General features: G+C 38.8%; 1 protein-coding gene across 4 annotated transcripts in view; it reads right to left on the reverse strand.

Annotated features, from left to right (window-relative positions):
* The window catches only part of LOC109029624 (secretin receptor), a 29,795-nt gene extending 21,198 nt beyond the window's left edge, over positions 1 to 8,597 (reverse strand). For 3 of the 4 annotated variants that reach the window (XM_072297405.1, XM_072297404.1, XM_019040164.2), the window contains exons 1-6: positions 7,062 to 8,595; positions 6,035 to 6,127; positions 5,174 to 5,280; positions 3,041 to 3,193; positions 825 to 919; positions 236 to 398 (exon numbers count right to left, since the gene is read on the reverse strand). In XM_072297405.1, the coding sequence (XP_072153506.1) occupies positions 236 to 398; positions 825 to 919; positions 3,041 to 3,193; positions 5,174 to 5,280; positions 6,035 to 6,127; positions 7,062 to 7,092 (642 nt within the window). In that variant the 5' untranslated portion in view covers positions 7,093 to 8,595. Of the gene's footprint in view, positions 1 to 235; positions 399 to 824; positions 920 to 3,040; positions 3,194 to 5,173; positions 5,281 to 6,034; positions 6,128 to 7,061 lie in introns of all 4 variants that reach the window. The other variant, XM_072297406.1, reaches the window with a different exon arrangement.
* Positions 8,598 to 16,288: the final 7,691 nt, after the last annotated feature.

Here is a 16,288-nt window from a genome sequence, read left to right on the forward strand (position 1 = left end):
CATTATTTTACTATAGTTCCGTGTTTTTCTTTTTAAAAATCTAACACTTTTAAAATAGCAAATAAATTTATAAAAAAAATATCTGACAAGAAATGTACATCGTTGCAAACTACGTTGTTTTTTCAAGGTGTTTTGAGGTTTGAAAAATTATACCTCAATTTTTTACAGTTCCACGTTTATTTGTTATCTTCTAAACGTATGAGACTTGAAATCAGGAAATGTCGTATTGGCATACCTGGAGATCATTGGCGAGGTACGTGTCACCTTGTTCACTCCGGTAGTTTGGCAGAGCAGCGTTGTAGAAAAAAAGTGCAGCTTTGAGGAGTGAAAAGAATGATCTCATCATAAAGGAGGTGAAAAGATGAAGATGGAGTAAATTTCGGGGGCATCTCAACTTTCTGAAATATGAATAACTACCTGTCAATACACAAAAGAATTCTTTGGAATGTCTGAAAATGATTAACCTCAACATCCAACGACACATGGCATGATCATGATGAACTTGCAAGAGTTATTAATTACACAGAAAGAAATTCAAAAAGAAATGAAAAAAATAATTTTTCTCATGAAAAAGCGTCGGGCTATTTGCATACAGCAATGATTACAATCGTCATCATTCAGCTAGACCTATATGATATCTGTTCAAGTTGTGACATAACTATACGTACTGCTCGACCCATAACTATAATGTAGGTAGACTAAATTGCGATTATGCGAATATGGCAATATAAAGGGAAAATATTTTTTTCTCCAACTTGTGTTGGAGCGAAAAGAAGAGCTTTTTTTTTGATGGAAAATGACTAAAAAATCTCGATGGTACTTACTTAAAAGACGCCAGTATGCAGAATGCAACAAAAAGCGTGATCAGAGAAATTCCGTATCCGACCTGAGAAACTTTTTGCACTGCGGGGACATATTCCTGAAAAATGTGGATACAACTTAAAAAAACTTGACAAAAACTAGCTAAACTTATCTAAATGAGATCCAATTGTGAAACCCCTTTACCATGCATCTGTAGACCCATGGATCCTTCATAACTTGCCATAATTCTGGCAAAATAACCTCGCTTCGATGAAAAAAATAAGATGTTGCGGTAAAACCGTGGTTGTTGAAACAAAGCGCGGAAAGGAGAAGAAAGAGAGAAAGAGCTTCGCTCATTGATGGGAGCGAAGTTACTTTTTGTGTCGATAATTGAGGGGCTTGGAGGACAAGGCGCATAAGTGCAGTTTAGTGCAGTTTTTGAAAAAAAAAGTGAGATGTTATTGATTTCAAGTAAACCTACTTTTAATGCATATTTGGCGAAAAATTCGGTCCCAAATTTTTATTTTTAAGCATCAAAAAGTCAGTTTGAACTTTCTTTCCGCCATAAGGATCCATGTTATCTCGGAACTTCAAAAACATATTTCTCGAAATAGCAAAAACTGCACTTATGCGCCTTGTCCTCGAAGCCCCTCAAATCACCCTCGTGACGGTCTTATATCTTCACTAGTTGATTTTCCATCACATTCTATACTTCAAATGCGAGCCAAGATCATGTTTTGAGCACGCACTCATTGAAACTTGGTGCAATTATTAATGCCTGATGATGATTATTTTTTATACATTGCATGAAAATTCTTCGCCGGGTCCACTCTGTCAAAATAAAAGGCAAGTGGAAACTTTGAAGCACCGTCATCGAGATAAGAACAGTGAACCAACGATGATACAGGGTGATATTTGCACGGTCTCACGACACATTAGACATGCTTTCATGCTTCATGCTGGTAACAGAGGTGACGCTCTTAGGATACATGTCTCAATGGAAGGATGTTTCGCTGATGAAAGATGAAAAAAAAAAAAAAATGGGAAACGGGTGTTGGAGGAGGGTGGAGAGAGGGGGAAATAAATGAATGAAGAAGCACTAGAAGCACTTAAAACCACCCGTGTTTGATACTGACTCGCAATGTTGGCTTTTGCTCAATGCTTAGAAGTTTAAAGCCTCTTCGAGCAAAGTTGTGACAACAGTAACAACAGATTGATAATCTTGTTACGCTAATCTTATTTAACGTATCTATTGACAAGGGTATAATCTTTGACGTATCTCCCAACTCATGGCACGCAACGTTTTAAAGACTCCATTGATTTCGTATCGCTCGCCTCAGCCGCTCTTAAGTGTTATTATCATGTCTATATTTTACTTACAGATAAAGGAAAAAAATTCAGTTGAGTTCAGTAGGTCTGTTGTTGCAAAATTTAACGAAACTCTAACTTCAACGCTCTTTGACAACACGTTGCAATGGGGCACTATAGATAAGGTCAGGACTAGAAAAATACGTCACATGTTTTTTCTTCAAAATCTTACGAAAAAACGATTCTTACAACGGGGCGTTCGGAAATATACTTTTGAGTGAGATATTAACAAGTAATTTTGATGTAGATCAAATGGATAAGTTAGAGCATATACAAATGAGGAGTTTGGAGGACAAAGCACATGAGTGCACTATTTGAAAAAAATGATATATTATTGATTCCAAGTAAAACTAGTCTTAAATGTATCTTATATATAAAGTAAAGGTCAGTTTTGACGGTTTTCACGAAATCGGGGTCAAACCGTCTGTCCGATCTTCCCTAAAATTTGTATACCGGTCCTCTTCGGTTCGATAAGTGACACTGGCTATTTCAATTCTCTATCTGTCGTGATTTCGGGATTTTATGGTCAAAAAATGGTGAAATGGGGAGAGGAACGGGCCCACGGTTGCTAAGCATGCGTTGCTAGGCACCTGTGTTTGCGATGTATATCGCCATACATGCGATAATCGATCCTAACTCACTATATATCGATTTGCCTTATGTATTTGTTGTGTTTGATGTGTTTGTTGTGTTTGATTGTATTTCATGATGTGTTTGTTATGTTTGATTGTGTTTCATGGTGTGTTTGATGTGTTTGTTGTGTTTGATGCGTGTTGTGTGTCACAAAAATGTTATCCCTTAACTTAATATCAATAAATAAATAGAATCCCGCCCCGACTGTAAGGGTACATTGGAACGGAGAGCTGCTTACCCAAATCACGTCCGGTACCTTTGGCGGTGGAAGCTTAACATAGACTCTAGTGAAGGGCTCAGTTGAGCACATAGAATAGTTTGCCCAAGGCAATTTCGTCGTTTCACTCTTGTACCATTGTCCATCAGCTTCGCACTTCTTTGAGGCAAATCTCTGAAACAATGCATGGGGTGATCATCACGTTTACGTTGTGCTGTTTAAAACCCTGGTAAAAATTGGCGATAGGAGCTGCGTTTCAAAATACCATAGGAATTCTTATAGCCGACTGAAGAAGGCTACAGAAAATCATATAGCTGGCTGTAGAAAGTGGAAAAAATCATACGGCCGGGCTACACGAAGCGATAAAAAATTATACAGCCGGGCTATAGTTCCTGTCGCCGGGCTTTACACTTTATCGCCTGGCTGTTGCTTTTTCGCCGTCGGCTATAAAAGGCTATAAGAAATTGTGTAGAAATTCGTGTCCTTTGTAAATCCTTAAATGTGCACGGAATCACCTTAATATTTACAACACGCACATTATATTTTCCTTTACTACATATTTTTTTTCATCAATCAAAATGAAAATAATCCCGCGAACATTTCAAAGTCATGAGTTGAAAAACGCTGACTCCACGAGATTAAATATTAGAGCTTAACACAAAGTGCAGCGGCGCGGCGGCGCACGGGCGCCTACAAACCTAACACGGATACTTCACGCATTGCGCAATGCGTGAAGTTTCCCTGTTAGGTTTGTAGGCGCGATGCGCAATGCGCGTTTCGCGCTGGCTGCCCGCCCGCCGCGCCGCGCTGCAGCGTACCACGGCGCTTGAAGTAACTATTTCACACCAGAGGTATTGCACAGTATCATACGAAATTGAAGGCGCTCAAACATATTTGGAATGGCAGGCATCCTGCAAACGAACGGAGCTTTCCTCGCAAAATAAATCAAGATACTACGGCGCAAAAAGAGAGCGGTAGTCCAAAAACTCACCAAGTCCTAGCATCCGTAATTAGTAACGTTTAGCATACACGTTATCGCCAGGCTGTTGCTTAATCGCCATCGGCTATAAAAGGCTATACGAAATTGTGTTGCCGGCTATAGAAGCTATTGGAAGTCTTACAGCCGGCTGTAGGTCTATGGTATTTTGGAACACAGATTCTACAGCCAATTTTTACCAGGGAAGTTTTATCATAAAAATGTGTGAATCCTGTGTCGACGGTGTAACGGTCTGCAACCACGTATCTCATTTGCGGTCTTTGAAAATCTCCACTCCCATATACTTTTCCTTACAGGAGTGCTAATCGACATAATTCCTTTAAGTTTCCGCGGAATAATTTTCACGTAGAGAGGAAAAATTGCCGCAGTTTTTAAGTCTTGCCACTGAGAAGTTTTTTATTTAAAAAATGAAGCATGACAGGAAGTCTCCGACGTCATAAACCGAGATACGTGGTTGCGAACTTACTCTGTCGATATATAAAAAATGACGTAATCGACTTATATAGTCTAGATAAAAGTAAGAAAGAATTAAAAATTAAGTTTAGAGGGAAGGAGAGCCCTCAGTCAGCCCCGGAGTAACGAAATTACGAATGAAAAAAAGAATCTTTTCTTTAAAAAAATCGGCATGGAGACTCTTCAATGACCATTTCAGCAAAGTCCTAGGAGAGCAATCGCCTACGTCCGTATAGCCTACGTACTGCCATTCCTCCCTCCATCCAGAACTTATATTCTTGAGAAAAAAAAATCGATATAACCGTAAAAGCATGATGCAATTGCTTACCTCTATGGTGTGGAACAACCGGAAACTGCAGTTGTTCTAGCACATTGAGGAAAAAGTTGAATTTTAATTTATAAAAAAATTTTTTTTAGGAAATAATTGAAAACGGGGTTAACGTATTTTAGAGGCCTAGCTGGACAGGCTGAGTTCTGATACTCTTTATTTAAATTTCAAACACATGTTTTTGATGTTCCATCTTTTAAGCATCATTGTGCCAATAGGATTGTGACCACATTTTGAAACTATGTGATAACACTCATCGCAGAGCTCCGAAAGTTTCGAGAATCAAATTGTAATTTCCTCCTAGGTCTCTGGGTCCTACCTAAATTCTACTGGCCCACCAAAACGTATAGTGAGCTTCAGTAATCGTAAAACTTACCGATTGATTAAATCCTAGGAAATACGAGGGACACGGCTGGACAGCAACTTGCCCGGCCGCGGTAAAAGGCCAACATGCAATGTCATCCCAGTGTTGCTGACAATAACCTGTTAAGGAAACAGATCAATCCGTTACTTTCAATCCAAGTCCTGGAAGAGCGTGCTATTTAAAGCAGAATAAATGAATCGACACCTGCGAAAGGGCGGAAGTCCAAAATTTTCAAAATCGACTTTTTGGCATCGATGGACTCTTCTAATGTATATGCATCGACTCAGCGAAGAACGGTGGAAGTCCATCATTTTAACGTTTATTAATAGAGAAGGGAAATATTGGTGACATGCGACAAAGGGCGGAATTCTTGGTCTATCGTTTCTTTTATACGATCAATTTTTCCCCAGTTGCGGAAAGGGGGAAGTCCATGTGTTAAAAGGACGGAGGTCCGAACCAAAACTAAAAAATTCCCAAAAAAGCAGGTTCAAAATTTGTTTAGGAGATTCAATTCTTATTCGTACAATCGGGACAAGCCTTCCGCGATAGGAAATATTTTTCGTTTTTTTTTTATTCGAATTGTTTTTCCTACAGGAAGTTTTTTGCTTCTCTTGAAAAATAGACTTTCTTTTTCGCATATCGCGATTCAAATTATAAATTGAGTAAGAGTATAATTGAATGGAATCATCCTAAGTTTTGCGGAAATATTTTCTTTGAAATGAGTTTCCTTGCTTTCAGTTTTCATTTTAATTTTTATCTTTATTTTTTTATACATATCTCGGCCTTGAACTTCAGTTCCAAGCATCGCCAGTGATTAAGACTCTATACTTACATAATCTAGTCTTAGAAGGATTATTGTACATGAAGACTTACCCGCAAGAGAGCTTGTATTTTTTGTACATTCCTCGCGGATTTTTTCGCGGATGGTCTCCTGGTCTACCTCACTAATTATATAGTGTGACATTCCTGAAATAAAAATAAATTGATAGGGCAATTGCAGGAAAAAAAATTGTAAAAGAAGAAAAAAAGGGAAGACGAATGAGATAATGAAAGTATCACATTGTTGTTGTAACATGCTTCCCATGTTTAGTTTTTTACGGGTGGAAATAAACTGTAGTATTCTGTGCTTCTTATCGTGTTACTATGCTGTTTTTCATCGTTAGGTTATTAGGTTACGTACGGTGGCCTTTTGGGGCGCTTGGCCCCATCTTTCATACAACTAAAGGTTTGATTAAAATTGAGTTCATGGTGTCAAATTTACATAAAGCGCTTAAGTATGTGTTCTCTAGCTAAGGATAAGTCCCCTAAACAAAATTAAACATGACCGATATAATATAAAGAAGTTCCTTGACTCTCTAAATTTTTATTTTTTAAGGCTATTTGCTCTGTAGATTTACTAGATCGATTTTCACGATTTTTGCGGCTATTGAGAGGTCAAAGTAAAAGTTGTAACATCGTGAAATTGCACGCTCACTCGAATCAAACTCAAAAATTAGCTCCTTCTCCAACAGGAAAAGATTACATTAACGCTATGTCAGTTCGCCTTAAATTTTTAGTGTAGGCAACACGAGCTCCCACGTGGTCAAATAGTCGTATCATTACCCCTATTATTGTCTGACGGTCTCATTCGGCGAATTTGTTGGATACACGATACATTTTATTAGAATCACGTCAATTTATTCGAATTTAATTAAATCATGTCTCAAAACCTTAAAATAGAGACTAAAATAAGGTTTTCCGAGCGTCTTTGTAATGTGAGAAAGGGCAAGGTTGAGAGATCGACGAAGGACTGAGACCCGGAAATTCAGTTAAGGGTTTTTCGCATCGTTGTAATAATAGTCGCGTTTATGTGCTATGAAATTACAGAATATTTTGAAATAAAACTAGAATGCGTTCTTACTTGTTATTAGTGTATCATCCCAGTTGCTCATGTTTCAACTTGAGACTTGCAGATACTTGTGCTTAGTTCATACTTGCAGAATCATACTTGCAATTCTGCCCTTTCCCAAATCCGCCTGGGCAGAATACTCCGCGTCAATTATTCACACCGTTTAATCCTGGGGGCTCACCAAAACTGATTCCTCCTCGTCGGGTGGTTAAGTTCTCTCTCGAAATTCATTCACTGACGCACCAGGTACACTTCCACTTCATGATATTTCTTCCACGATTCACTCCTGAAAATTTACCGAGACGTAAAAAGGGAGCACTGGATATGAATGGAGCAAAAGAGCATTCATGACTCGAGCGCCGTGGTAGAAATTAATGACTGAAAGAGACTCGTGCCTTGGGTTTTGGATTTAGTTGTGAAGTTTAACAGAACCTATCAATTAAGAAGGAATAAGTCCCACTTGAAGATTACGGGCTCTCTTCATTCTTAGACGCGAGTCCGATTCAGTGCATTCGATAATACTCCCGACGATTTCAAGTAGGAGGCGCTTGAATTTTTTTTCTTTTTTTGCAACTGCGCGCCGTCTTCAACGCGAAAAACGGGAGGTCCTTCCTCTTTCGGTAATTTGCATACCGTTTTTAGAGCTATGTGCAAAAGTGGGTAACCTCAATTATCTACAGATTATGAAGCATTCACTCGTGCAAGTAAGCTAATTCTACCTCTTCAATCTAAAGCCAGAACGGCATCAACACACGAGTACGCAACACGGTCTCTTATTACTGCATATTGTATACTAACGTTTTAGGGAAAAACGCCGCACAGTGGATCGAGTCTGCGGGACAGGTCGGACATGACATTTTTGACTAAAACTTCAAATGTTGGTGTTTTTTTCGTCACTTTTCAAATTTCAAGGGGTATGCTTCTAGACGAAAATTTTACGAGGAAACCAACGAAACCACTTTTAAAATCTCAAATTTTTGTATAAACGGAGTTACTAGCGTTTAAAGTTTCCAAAATTTGTCCGACCTCTCCTATTGACTCGATCCACTGTGCGCCGTATGAGCCTTCGTGAGTGGTCAAATTTTCCCTCGATGAAACATGCATTTTCTGGAAAACTCGTGAATATTTTTCCTCCAAATTTTCAGAGGGTTTGGCTCGTAATTTAACCTGAAGTGTCGGAAAAACCCAAGGGAAAATATTCATAAATTTTCTATAAAATAATTATGTTATTAAAAGAAATTTGGCAACGTCCAAATACTAATGCGGCGTTCTTCTACAGCATGTTAGGGTAGATAGTAGAGCGTATAGGGCAGTTATTGAAAGTTGTAACACTGTTCAAAGTTCAAAGAAATGGAACTGGGTTACTCAGAAGAAGGATCTACTCTAATGAGAAGAAAACATTTCTGAAATTCAGGAAACAATGTCACGAATGATAAAAATAATTGAAGCGTTCTGGTTGATTACACTGTAATTGTGAACAGGAACGTTTCAACACCATCGGTGGTTATATAACTTTTTACAATTAGGTTTAGGCATAAAAACCAGGATCTACAACCGCAGGGCGCTTGTTTCAATACTATTGGTTTAAATTCAAATTGAGAGCGATTTCAAATGGGGAAAAAAAAAAAAAAAAAAAAAAAAAAAAAAAAAAAAAATCACCACCGGAAAAGAGAGAGTATACGAAAGAGGCAGGGAGCCTGAGTTTACGTTACATTGCGTTACGAAAGAGGGAGATGGCTAAAGTTCTATATTATGCAACGAGCAACATTTTTTTTTTTTTTAAAAAAATGTGAACTTTTTTTGAGAGAGGACTATTTTTAGGGCACAATACTCCAAACAGGTGATGGGGAGGGAGGTTCAGGGAAAATTAAAGACATTTTTTTAAGATAATATGTGCTTCAATACCACTGCGCCCTTTTTAAATTTTGAAATACCTATGGCTTACCTTGAACAACGTTGGTACTATGCAGTTAGACTTTTGAGATTTTTTGAGATTTTGAACTGAAATAATTTAAAAATTTCGATCAATAATTTGCCTTCGTAAGGAAATTATGGGAAATTAAGGAAATTAATCCCACAAATTGAATGGATCAAATAGATCCACTCCAATCCCCAATTTGATATTTTCGGGGGCGGTTTTGACCAGTTTTAATAGTCTCGTTAGGGTTTTCTATTTTGTCTCATCTGAGTCTAGTTTTTATCTCCATTATCCAGCTGAAATATTTGACATCTGAGCCTCTGGGTCAAATTATGTTCCATCACAAAAATATCATGGGACATGAAAGGGTTACCAAAAGTAAGTCGCCGCAATACGGTTCACTTTTGTGAGGCTCGTCTAAGCTGGGAATTATTCCGTTCCCGGAGAGAAAACCCCGGAAATTTAACGACAGTTAGAGATGGAATATTTCCACCATTCTGAGATAAAAAATGTTAGTAAGAGGGGAAAAGAACCGAAGGTGGATCATATATCATTCAAAAATTTTCTCATTCAGATCGCGCATCAGTCGACAATATACGATGCAATGCCAAATTGGAATGAGGCGGTAGGCAGCAAGTTTTATCTTATTAAAGCACGTGAGATAAGTCATACACCTGTCATTATTTGAATAAATAAACAAACTCATGTCAGAGAGGTGTAACGCCGTTGAATCACCTGGTACTCAACCTGTTGTCCGCATGAACTACCTACTCGTCACTCTGGTGACAGGAAGACGTTTTAAAAACAATTTCAGATGTGACGTCACTTTTAGAGCTTAATCAATGAGATATTGTATATATCTTAATCCTGAGATGAATCCAAACAATAACTAAATCAACGCAGATGGAAATACTTTTTAACGTGTTAAAACAAATAAACGTTTCCTAGAGCAATTACATCTCCTTGTTTGTTGAACTGATCGGACTACTAGACCACGTATCTCATTTGCGGTGTTTAAAAATCTCTTCTCCCATTTTATTTTTCTGACTGCGAACAAATCAATATAACTTATTGAAATTTTCACAGAGTTTTCATCGCACATAGAGGGAAAAACACGGAAGTTTTCAAAAATTGACGTTAAGTAGTTCTCAATTCAAAAAATTAAGTATGACAGGAAGTCTAAAACGTCACAAACCGAAATACGTGGTCTGGTAGTTGCACCGTCGATATATTTTATTCTCATTTTTAAAGTAGGTAATTGCATTTTCCACAAATACAAGTCATTTCTGAGGCTCTGAATAAAAAGTGAAATGGTTTTGAAAGCTCGAGTCTAGAAAGAGTACTTATTTCTTACCCAGGGCATGGAGGGCACATTGATACCAGAAATTGTTTTCAATACTTATCAGGAGATTCAATTATTCAGCAACGATTCAAACGGAGCAACGCATATAATAAACTGTCACGATTATGCTCTCAGAATCGAATCAGCAGAAGGATGCAGTCACTAACATTCACACAGTTCCGAATAAAAACCACCAATAAAGCTCACTTAGCGTCCAATGGACACCGATCAAAACACGAAAATGAGTTATTCAACTTTCATTTCTCTCTGAGGATGGGCCGATGGGGGAGGGATGAGAAGGCTAAAATTACATCTCTTTCTCTTCCTTCATCTTGTCCGGTGATGCATCAGGTGATGAAAAACTGAGACAACCAGTGTCTTTTCAAGGGGGTTGTTCATGCGGTCAATCTAAGCTGCCTCGCGGGATGCGCGAAGGGTTTTCACGCAGCCCCCTTAACACGGGACTGACGATGTGCGGGAAATTCAGTTGGAGCTACTTGGATTGGTGGTGTGCCACAGCCTGTTGAGGATGAGAGAATCATCCCTAAATCCATCACCACCCCGGTGACCACACCCATTTAAGCAAGCAAGTGTCACTCAATTCTTCGACGCCTCTCATTGCGCCCCTTCGCGGAATTCGCCCGCGCCAGGAACGAGGGCACAACCGAACCGGAACTTCTGATAACAATTATCGGCAATTAAATTACACGCGGCGCTCGGGAGAAATTGATACTATGCTTCTGCCTCCCACAGCAAGAACGCCGAGACTCTATTCTGGGTATTTTAATTATTTTTCCGACGAAATGCAACCTTTCAAGAAAACTAATAAAAATTCGTCCTTAACAGCTTTAAGGTGTCTGTATTATACATAATGTCGCATATGCGAATCTAGACAATTCTTAAGGGGGAGGGGGTGGAAGGGGGATCATGGGGGCGTCTTCATAAAATTTTCAAAATTTTGAAGCATCTAATGTGCAGTTTGAGTCAATTTCATCTCTAACAAACACCAAATATAAGCGTACTTCCTTCCTTTTCCTCTCCTCCGTTTCTTTCCTCTTTCTTTCTTTCTTTCTTCCCTTTTTCTTCCTCCTTTTTTTCGGGCTAACAGGGGAAGGGTGGCGGCTTACGCTCTCTACGCCCACCATTGATGCAACTATGTAATATCGAGAATTAATTAGAAGCACGCAAGTGCTGAGATATTTTTTTAGTACATGATTTCGTCGGAATCAAAATTGCAAAATCTGTTGTTGACTTACGATCATCCTTGCTTGAACAGTAAGGGTAAGTTTACACTTTATGGGTCGGCCGCATCCATTCAAATAACTCCTTTCTTCAGGAGGTCCCGTGGTTCGATTGGTTGGGTATAAATGATATTCTGTTACGTAGGACTTTTGTCTGTCAGTGGAGATAATCATTCCTCTAATTTTCCTAACTCTAGAAAAAATAAAAATATCATATTACACAATTAATTTCAATCATTTGAGAAGAATTATTTGCAACCTGATTGTAGTTACTGATGTTATGTCATGAAACATTATGAAAAAATACGTAATTTAATTCCTGTAAAATTATACAAAAAAGAAAGGGGTTGTCAGGCAGAATAATCTTCGAATATTTGTTCATCCATATTGTTTCAGTGAGCAGTACGTGTGATAGCTCTCTCAAGAGGCTATTAATAAAATTAAGAAAGGGAAGTGGTGGGCTAAGAAGGAAAGAGGGGTTATATTGGCAATACAATTTTCAACGGGAAGAGGGTAAACAAATTTTCGTCCACACCCTTTTAGTTAATAAGGGGCACCCTTTAATTTGATGCGCTTCGTAATCCAATGATGAACTGTTGATGCAGAGTGAAAAATAAATGAGACCTAATCTCGATAACGATTACTTCTCAACAATCACCATTCAAGACCCGATCTATAATGTACATCGCTGGTGCACGTCCGTAACCTCGTATCTTGTTTGCGGTGTTTGAAAATCTCCACTTTTTTACTTTTTTGAGGGAAAACAAAGTAGCATCATTTTATGAAGTTTCCACAGAATTTTCTTCGCGCAGAGAAGAAAAATCACGGCAGCTTTGAAGAATTGCGTAGTTTTCCATTTTAAAAATGTAGTATGACAGGAAGGCTGCAACGTCGCAAACCGAGATATGTGGCTGCTGTCTTACACCGTCGATATGAAAGAACCGTTCCAGGAAAACAATTTTTCTAAAATTCGAAGGAAAAAGGAAAAAATTAAAAAAAATGATACACGCTTAAAGAATGACAATATTTAGCGATACATTATAATTACAAAAAAAGCTATTTCTCGTTACGTCACGGTGTGAGTAAAACAAGCGAAGCGCCATTCAATTAGTGTCGAATGCGACGAACATTATACGGATTTCATTTCGACTCCTGGATGCAACTATTCGAGCTCTGTGGATGCCCGTGTTGCATACGCACGGAATTGAAGGCGTTTTGACTGTCCAGTCCAGGCACTCTTCACTCTCCCCGCGGCGCGGCGCGGCGCAAACGGCGGGCATGGATTCAAACTGGCAGGGTGCACACAAAGAAACAATAAACAAGGTGCCAATTTAATAAATCTGATGCATGATTCTTAACCAAAATTTCACGTGAAAGTCGATTCGCGCAACGAGAATCACTGAACTAACTAGGTAAGAGGTTTTTTTTTTTGCCAATGATTACGGGAATTTCGAATTTCCCGTTCAAGAGAAAAACAGCAGGTACTCTTCTTGAATTAAAATTGCGCACTGCAATGGACACTGGACACTGGAACTTCATTCAACTATCTTTCCAGCTTTTTTTATTTATTTATTTATTTTTTTTTTTTTAAAAAAATTGGAATCACACTTTGATTGTACCTCACCGATACAGTCTGTGAGACCGACGAATCTTGAACAATTAACCAAAAAGAAAAAAAAGTTAAGAAAAGTAGTCTCAATTAGATCAAATTTTCGAGCGAGGCCTTGGACTGGCCGGTGATAGGAAATCCTTATAAAAGATGGAGTTAACTCTTATATGATATTGGGACGAGGGTAACGGCCCTGGTGGTGGCCGAAAAGGAATGTCTGAAATGGGATACGATTGACTATGTTCCGCTGACGCATGCCCCAGCCTTTTAGCACAAGTCACGGAATGTTTACGCTAGAATTGACCAAGGAGGCATCCTATCTATCTTCAAAAGGGGAAAAAAAGAAAAAAATGGGGGGGGGGGAGGAATATATACCATTATTCCTGAATGTGTTCCTTCCTTCTTCCTGCGTTCCTGCCCTTTATTACTCAGCCGCGAGAGTCGAGAAGTTAAATAAGCCTGACGTGAAAGGATCGCCTAGAAACAATAACCAGTTCAGCAAGAGGGAAGCCGATGCTCAATCGTCCGATCTGATTTATTATGGTGCCTGAGTTCGTGCCGCACCCTTAAGGATCCCTCAAACAACCTTGAGGTAGCCGTTTCCCGTTTTTAGCTCCCTTCACTGGCCTCCTTCGAAATCTCAAAGTGGAGCGGGAAATATTTTTTGTCGTAATTCATATTCTTGTGTTCGAGGGCGCTAACATTTCATGCTTGACCTCTGCGTATCTAAATTTGCAGAGATTCTCCTGCGTGCTTTCCTCCTACATTCCTATCTTCATATCTTTCACCACCTCCCCTCTCATCATCTTCTATTTCTTCATTTCCCATTTCCTTTTCTTCCTCTTCTTCTTCTTCCTCTCTTCTTCCCATCTTCTTCTTCCTTTCCTTCTCATTCATTTTCCTCCTCATTTTCTCTTTCTTTTTCATTATAATTCTAATTTTTTTCTTTCTCGTCTTCTCTTATTCTTCACCTCGGTCTTCTTTCGCCTTTTTTTTCATCACTTCTTCTTTTCCGTCATTTTATCATCTTTCTCTTCATTTTTTCTATTTCCTCTTCATCTATCTCCTCCTCTCTCTCCTTCTTCATCTTCACTTCTCCTACTTCCTCTCTTCTTTGTTCGTCTGTTTTCCTCTCCTTCTTTTCTCCTGTTTATTTTTTTATTTCTTCGCGTTTTCTTCTTCTTTGTCTTTTTCTTTTCCTCTCTCAGACCCTGGAGAAGGAAAGCCTTTGGTAAGATTTTGAAAAACTGAGTCAGCTTAGGAGACAATTTGAGCTGTTCTTGCCAACAAATTGATTGAAATAAATTTTCAAAGATGAGAAATGATGTATCACGGACTTATTTAGCAAAACTCTTTAAATTCAATTTTAGAGGAGGGGACACACCTCTTGCATGGCTCCTGCCCAACTCTGCTCTAAAACATGCTTAGAAAATTAGGGATGCATTGATATACATTCGAGAAAAATCCTAAAACATTTCTATTTTTATTTTTTGTTACTTAAGAAAGTTTTCACCACTTTTGTAGAGCACTGCGAGCTGCACAAGACTCCGTTGAAAGGAAAATCCGTGTTTAGCAAACTGACTGTATGGTGACATTTTTCGTGGCGCCACGTAATGAGAGCAAGGAAAAACCAAAGTGCCTTCATATAACTAAATATGCAACGCGGCCATCCTAAGACCATTAATAGTTGCATCCAGGCGTTGCCATCAAAGACACTATTATGTTGCTCGCTGGTCAATGCGCTGCCAAATAGTGGTTGATGATGATGAATGGTCTTATTCACGTGAACAACGAGTGAAAAACATTGGTTATACCATAAAAACAAATGAAGTTTCAATGAGATTATAAAATCATGACTGTGCGTCTTTTTTAAATTCGTATGTATGTCACAGCACAAAGCCGTGTTTTAATGGTTGACATTGGGTTTTACATGGAAACCGACTGTAAGGTCCGTTATGGAGCCAAAATTTTAACACTTCTCCCAACTTTACATCCGTATTGTCCTTTTAAAAACAGGCTGGGTGACACCATCCAAAGCTTCCAAGCATATCATCTCTTCTTCAAGCCTGCGGGTGGATTATTGAAACTATTTACTTACGACTAGACCGTACAAAACCCTATCTCAAACATGCAATATACATCCCATTTCGATGTCTCGTCGTGCTGACATAAAATTCAATTATCGGCTCGCTGGTCTCATTAAACCTAATAGCAAATTTCTTGCATTTTCCAGTATTATTCCTTCTTATGCTCTTCTCTTCCAGTCGTTTTGTAAAGTTTAGCTCTTAAAGCTTAAGCTAACGGAGTTGTAAGCTTTTAAAGTTTCCAAATTTCGTCCGACCTTCCCCATTGATGCGATCCACTGTGTGGCGCACCGTCGAGCTCAAACCAAAAACCGCGTAAGTCGCATGAGAACCCTATGGAAGAGACGTGGTTTTTGATCGGTGCAGCAGCGCAACGGTGGGAATTTTTATCTCCTCTCGAGTTAACTTCAGTAGCGTGGCGTGCTTTGCGATATATCGATTTTTATGCCATTTGAACCTATGGGAAAGGATCGATAAACAGGGTGTTTGCAGCTAACACCTTAATAATCGATTCTTTACCATAGGTTTAAATGGCATAACAAATCGATATATCGCAAAGCACGCCACGCCATTGGTTAACTTATTTTTCTTACGTTTTAATTTCACTATTGTTCCACCGACGCCCGGAAGCTTTTCGTGGCTTTTCTTGGATATTTTTTTTCTTCAACGGCCCGCGTTCTTGTAGGCGGAAATCAGTCCGCTTGAATGTGCATCAAAAGCGGCGCCGCTCGGCTTAAAACTATCGTGCATCCTTCAATTTATCAAGTTTTTTTGGGCCTTTTTTCGTCGATGAAACCGCTTCAATGCTTAAGACCTATCATGAAGATGAAGATGGTCTGGAATCACATTTTTTCTCACGCCGAAGAAAAGGAATTTTGAAGAAACCTCTCTCTTGGTGAACGCGCCAAGCGCAGGTTTTCTGTCACAACTGTGCGTATTTTAAAAATTTGAAGATATTTACTTTTATCATCCATCCAGGCTGAAATGCTTGTCTATGATTTCGCTGATCTTCGGAAAAAGTTGTAAATTTCAACAGTGGCGTAGT

Source organism: Bemisia tabaci, chromosome 2, assembly GCF_918797505.1.
Source record: "Bemisia tabaci chromosome 2, PGI_BMITA_v3".
In the NCBI taxonomy this organism is placed as follows: domain Eukaryota; kingdom Metazoa; phylum Arthropoda; class Insecta; order Hemiptera; family Aleyrodidae; genus Bemisia; species Bemisia tabaci.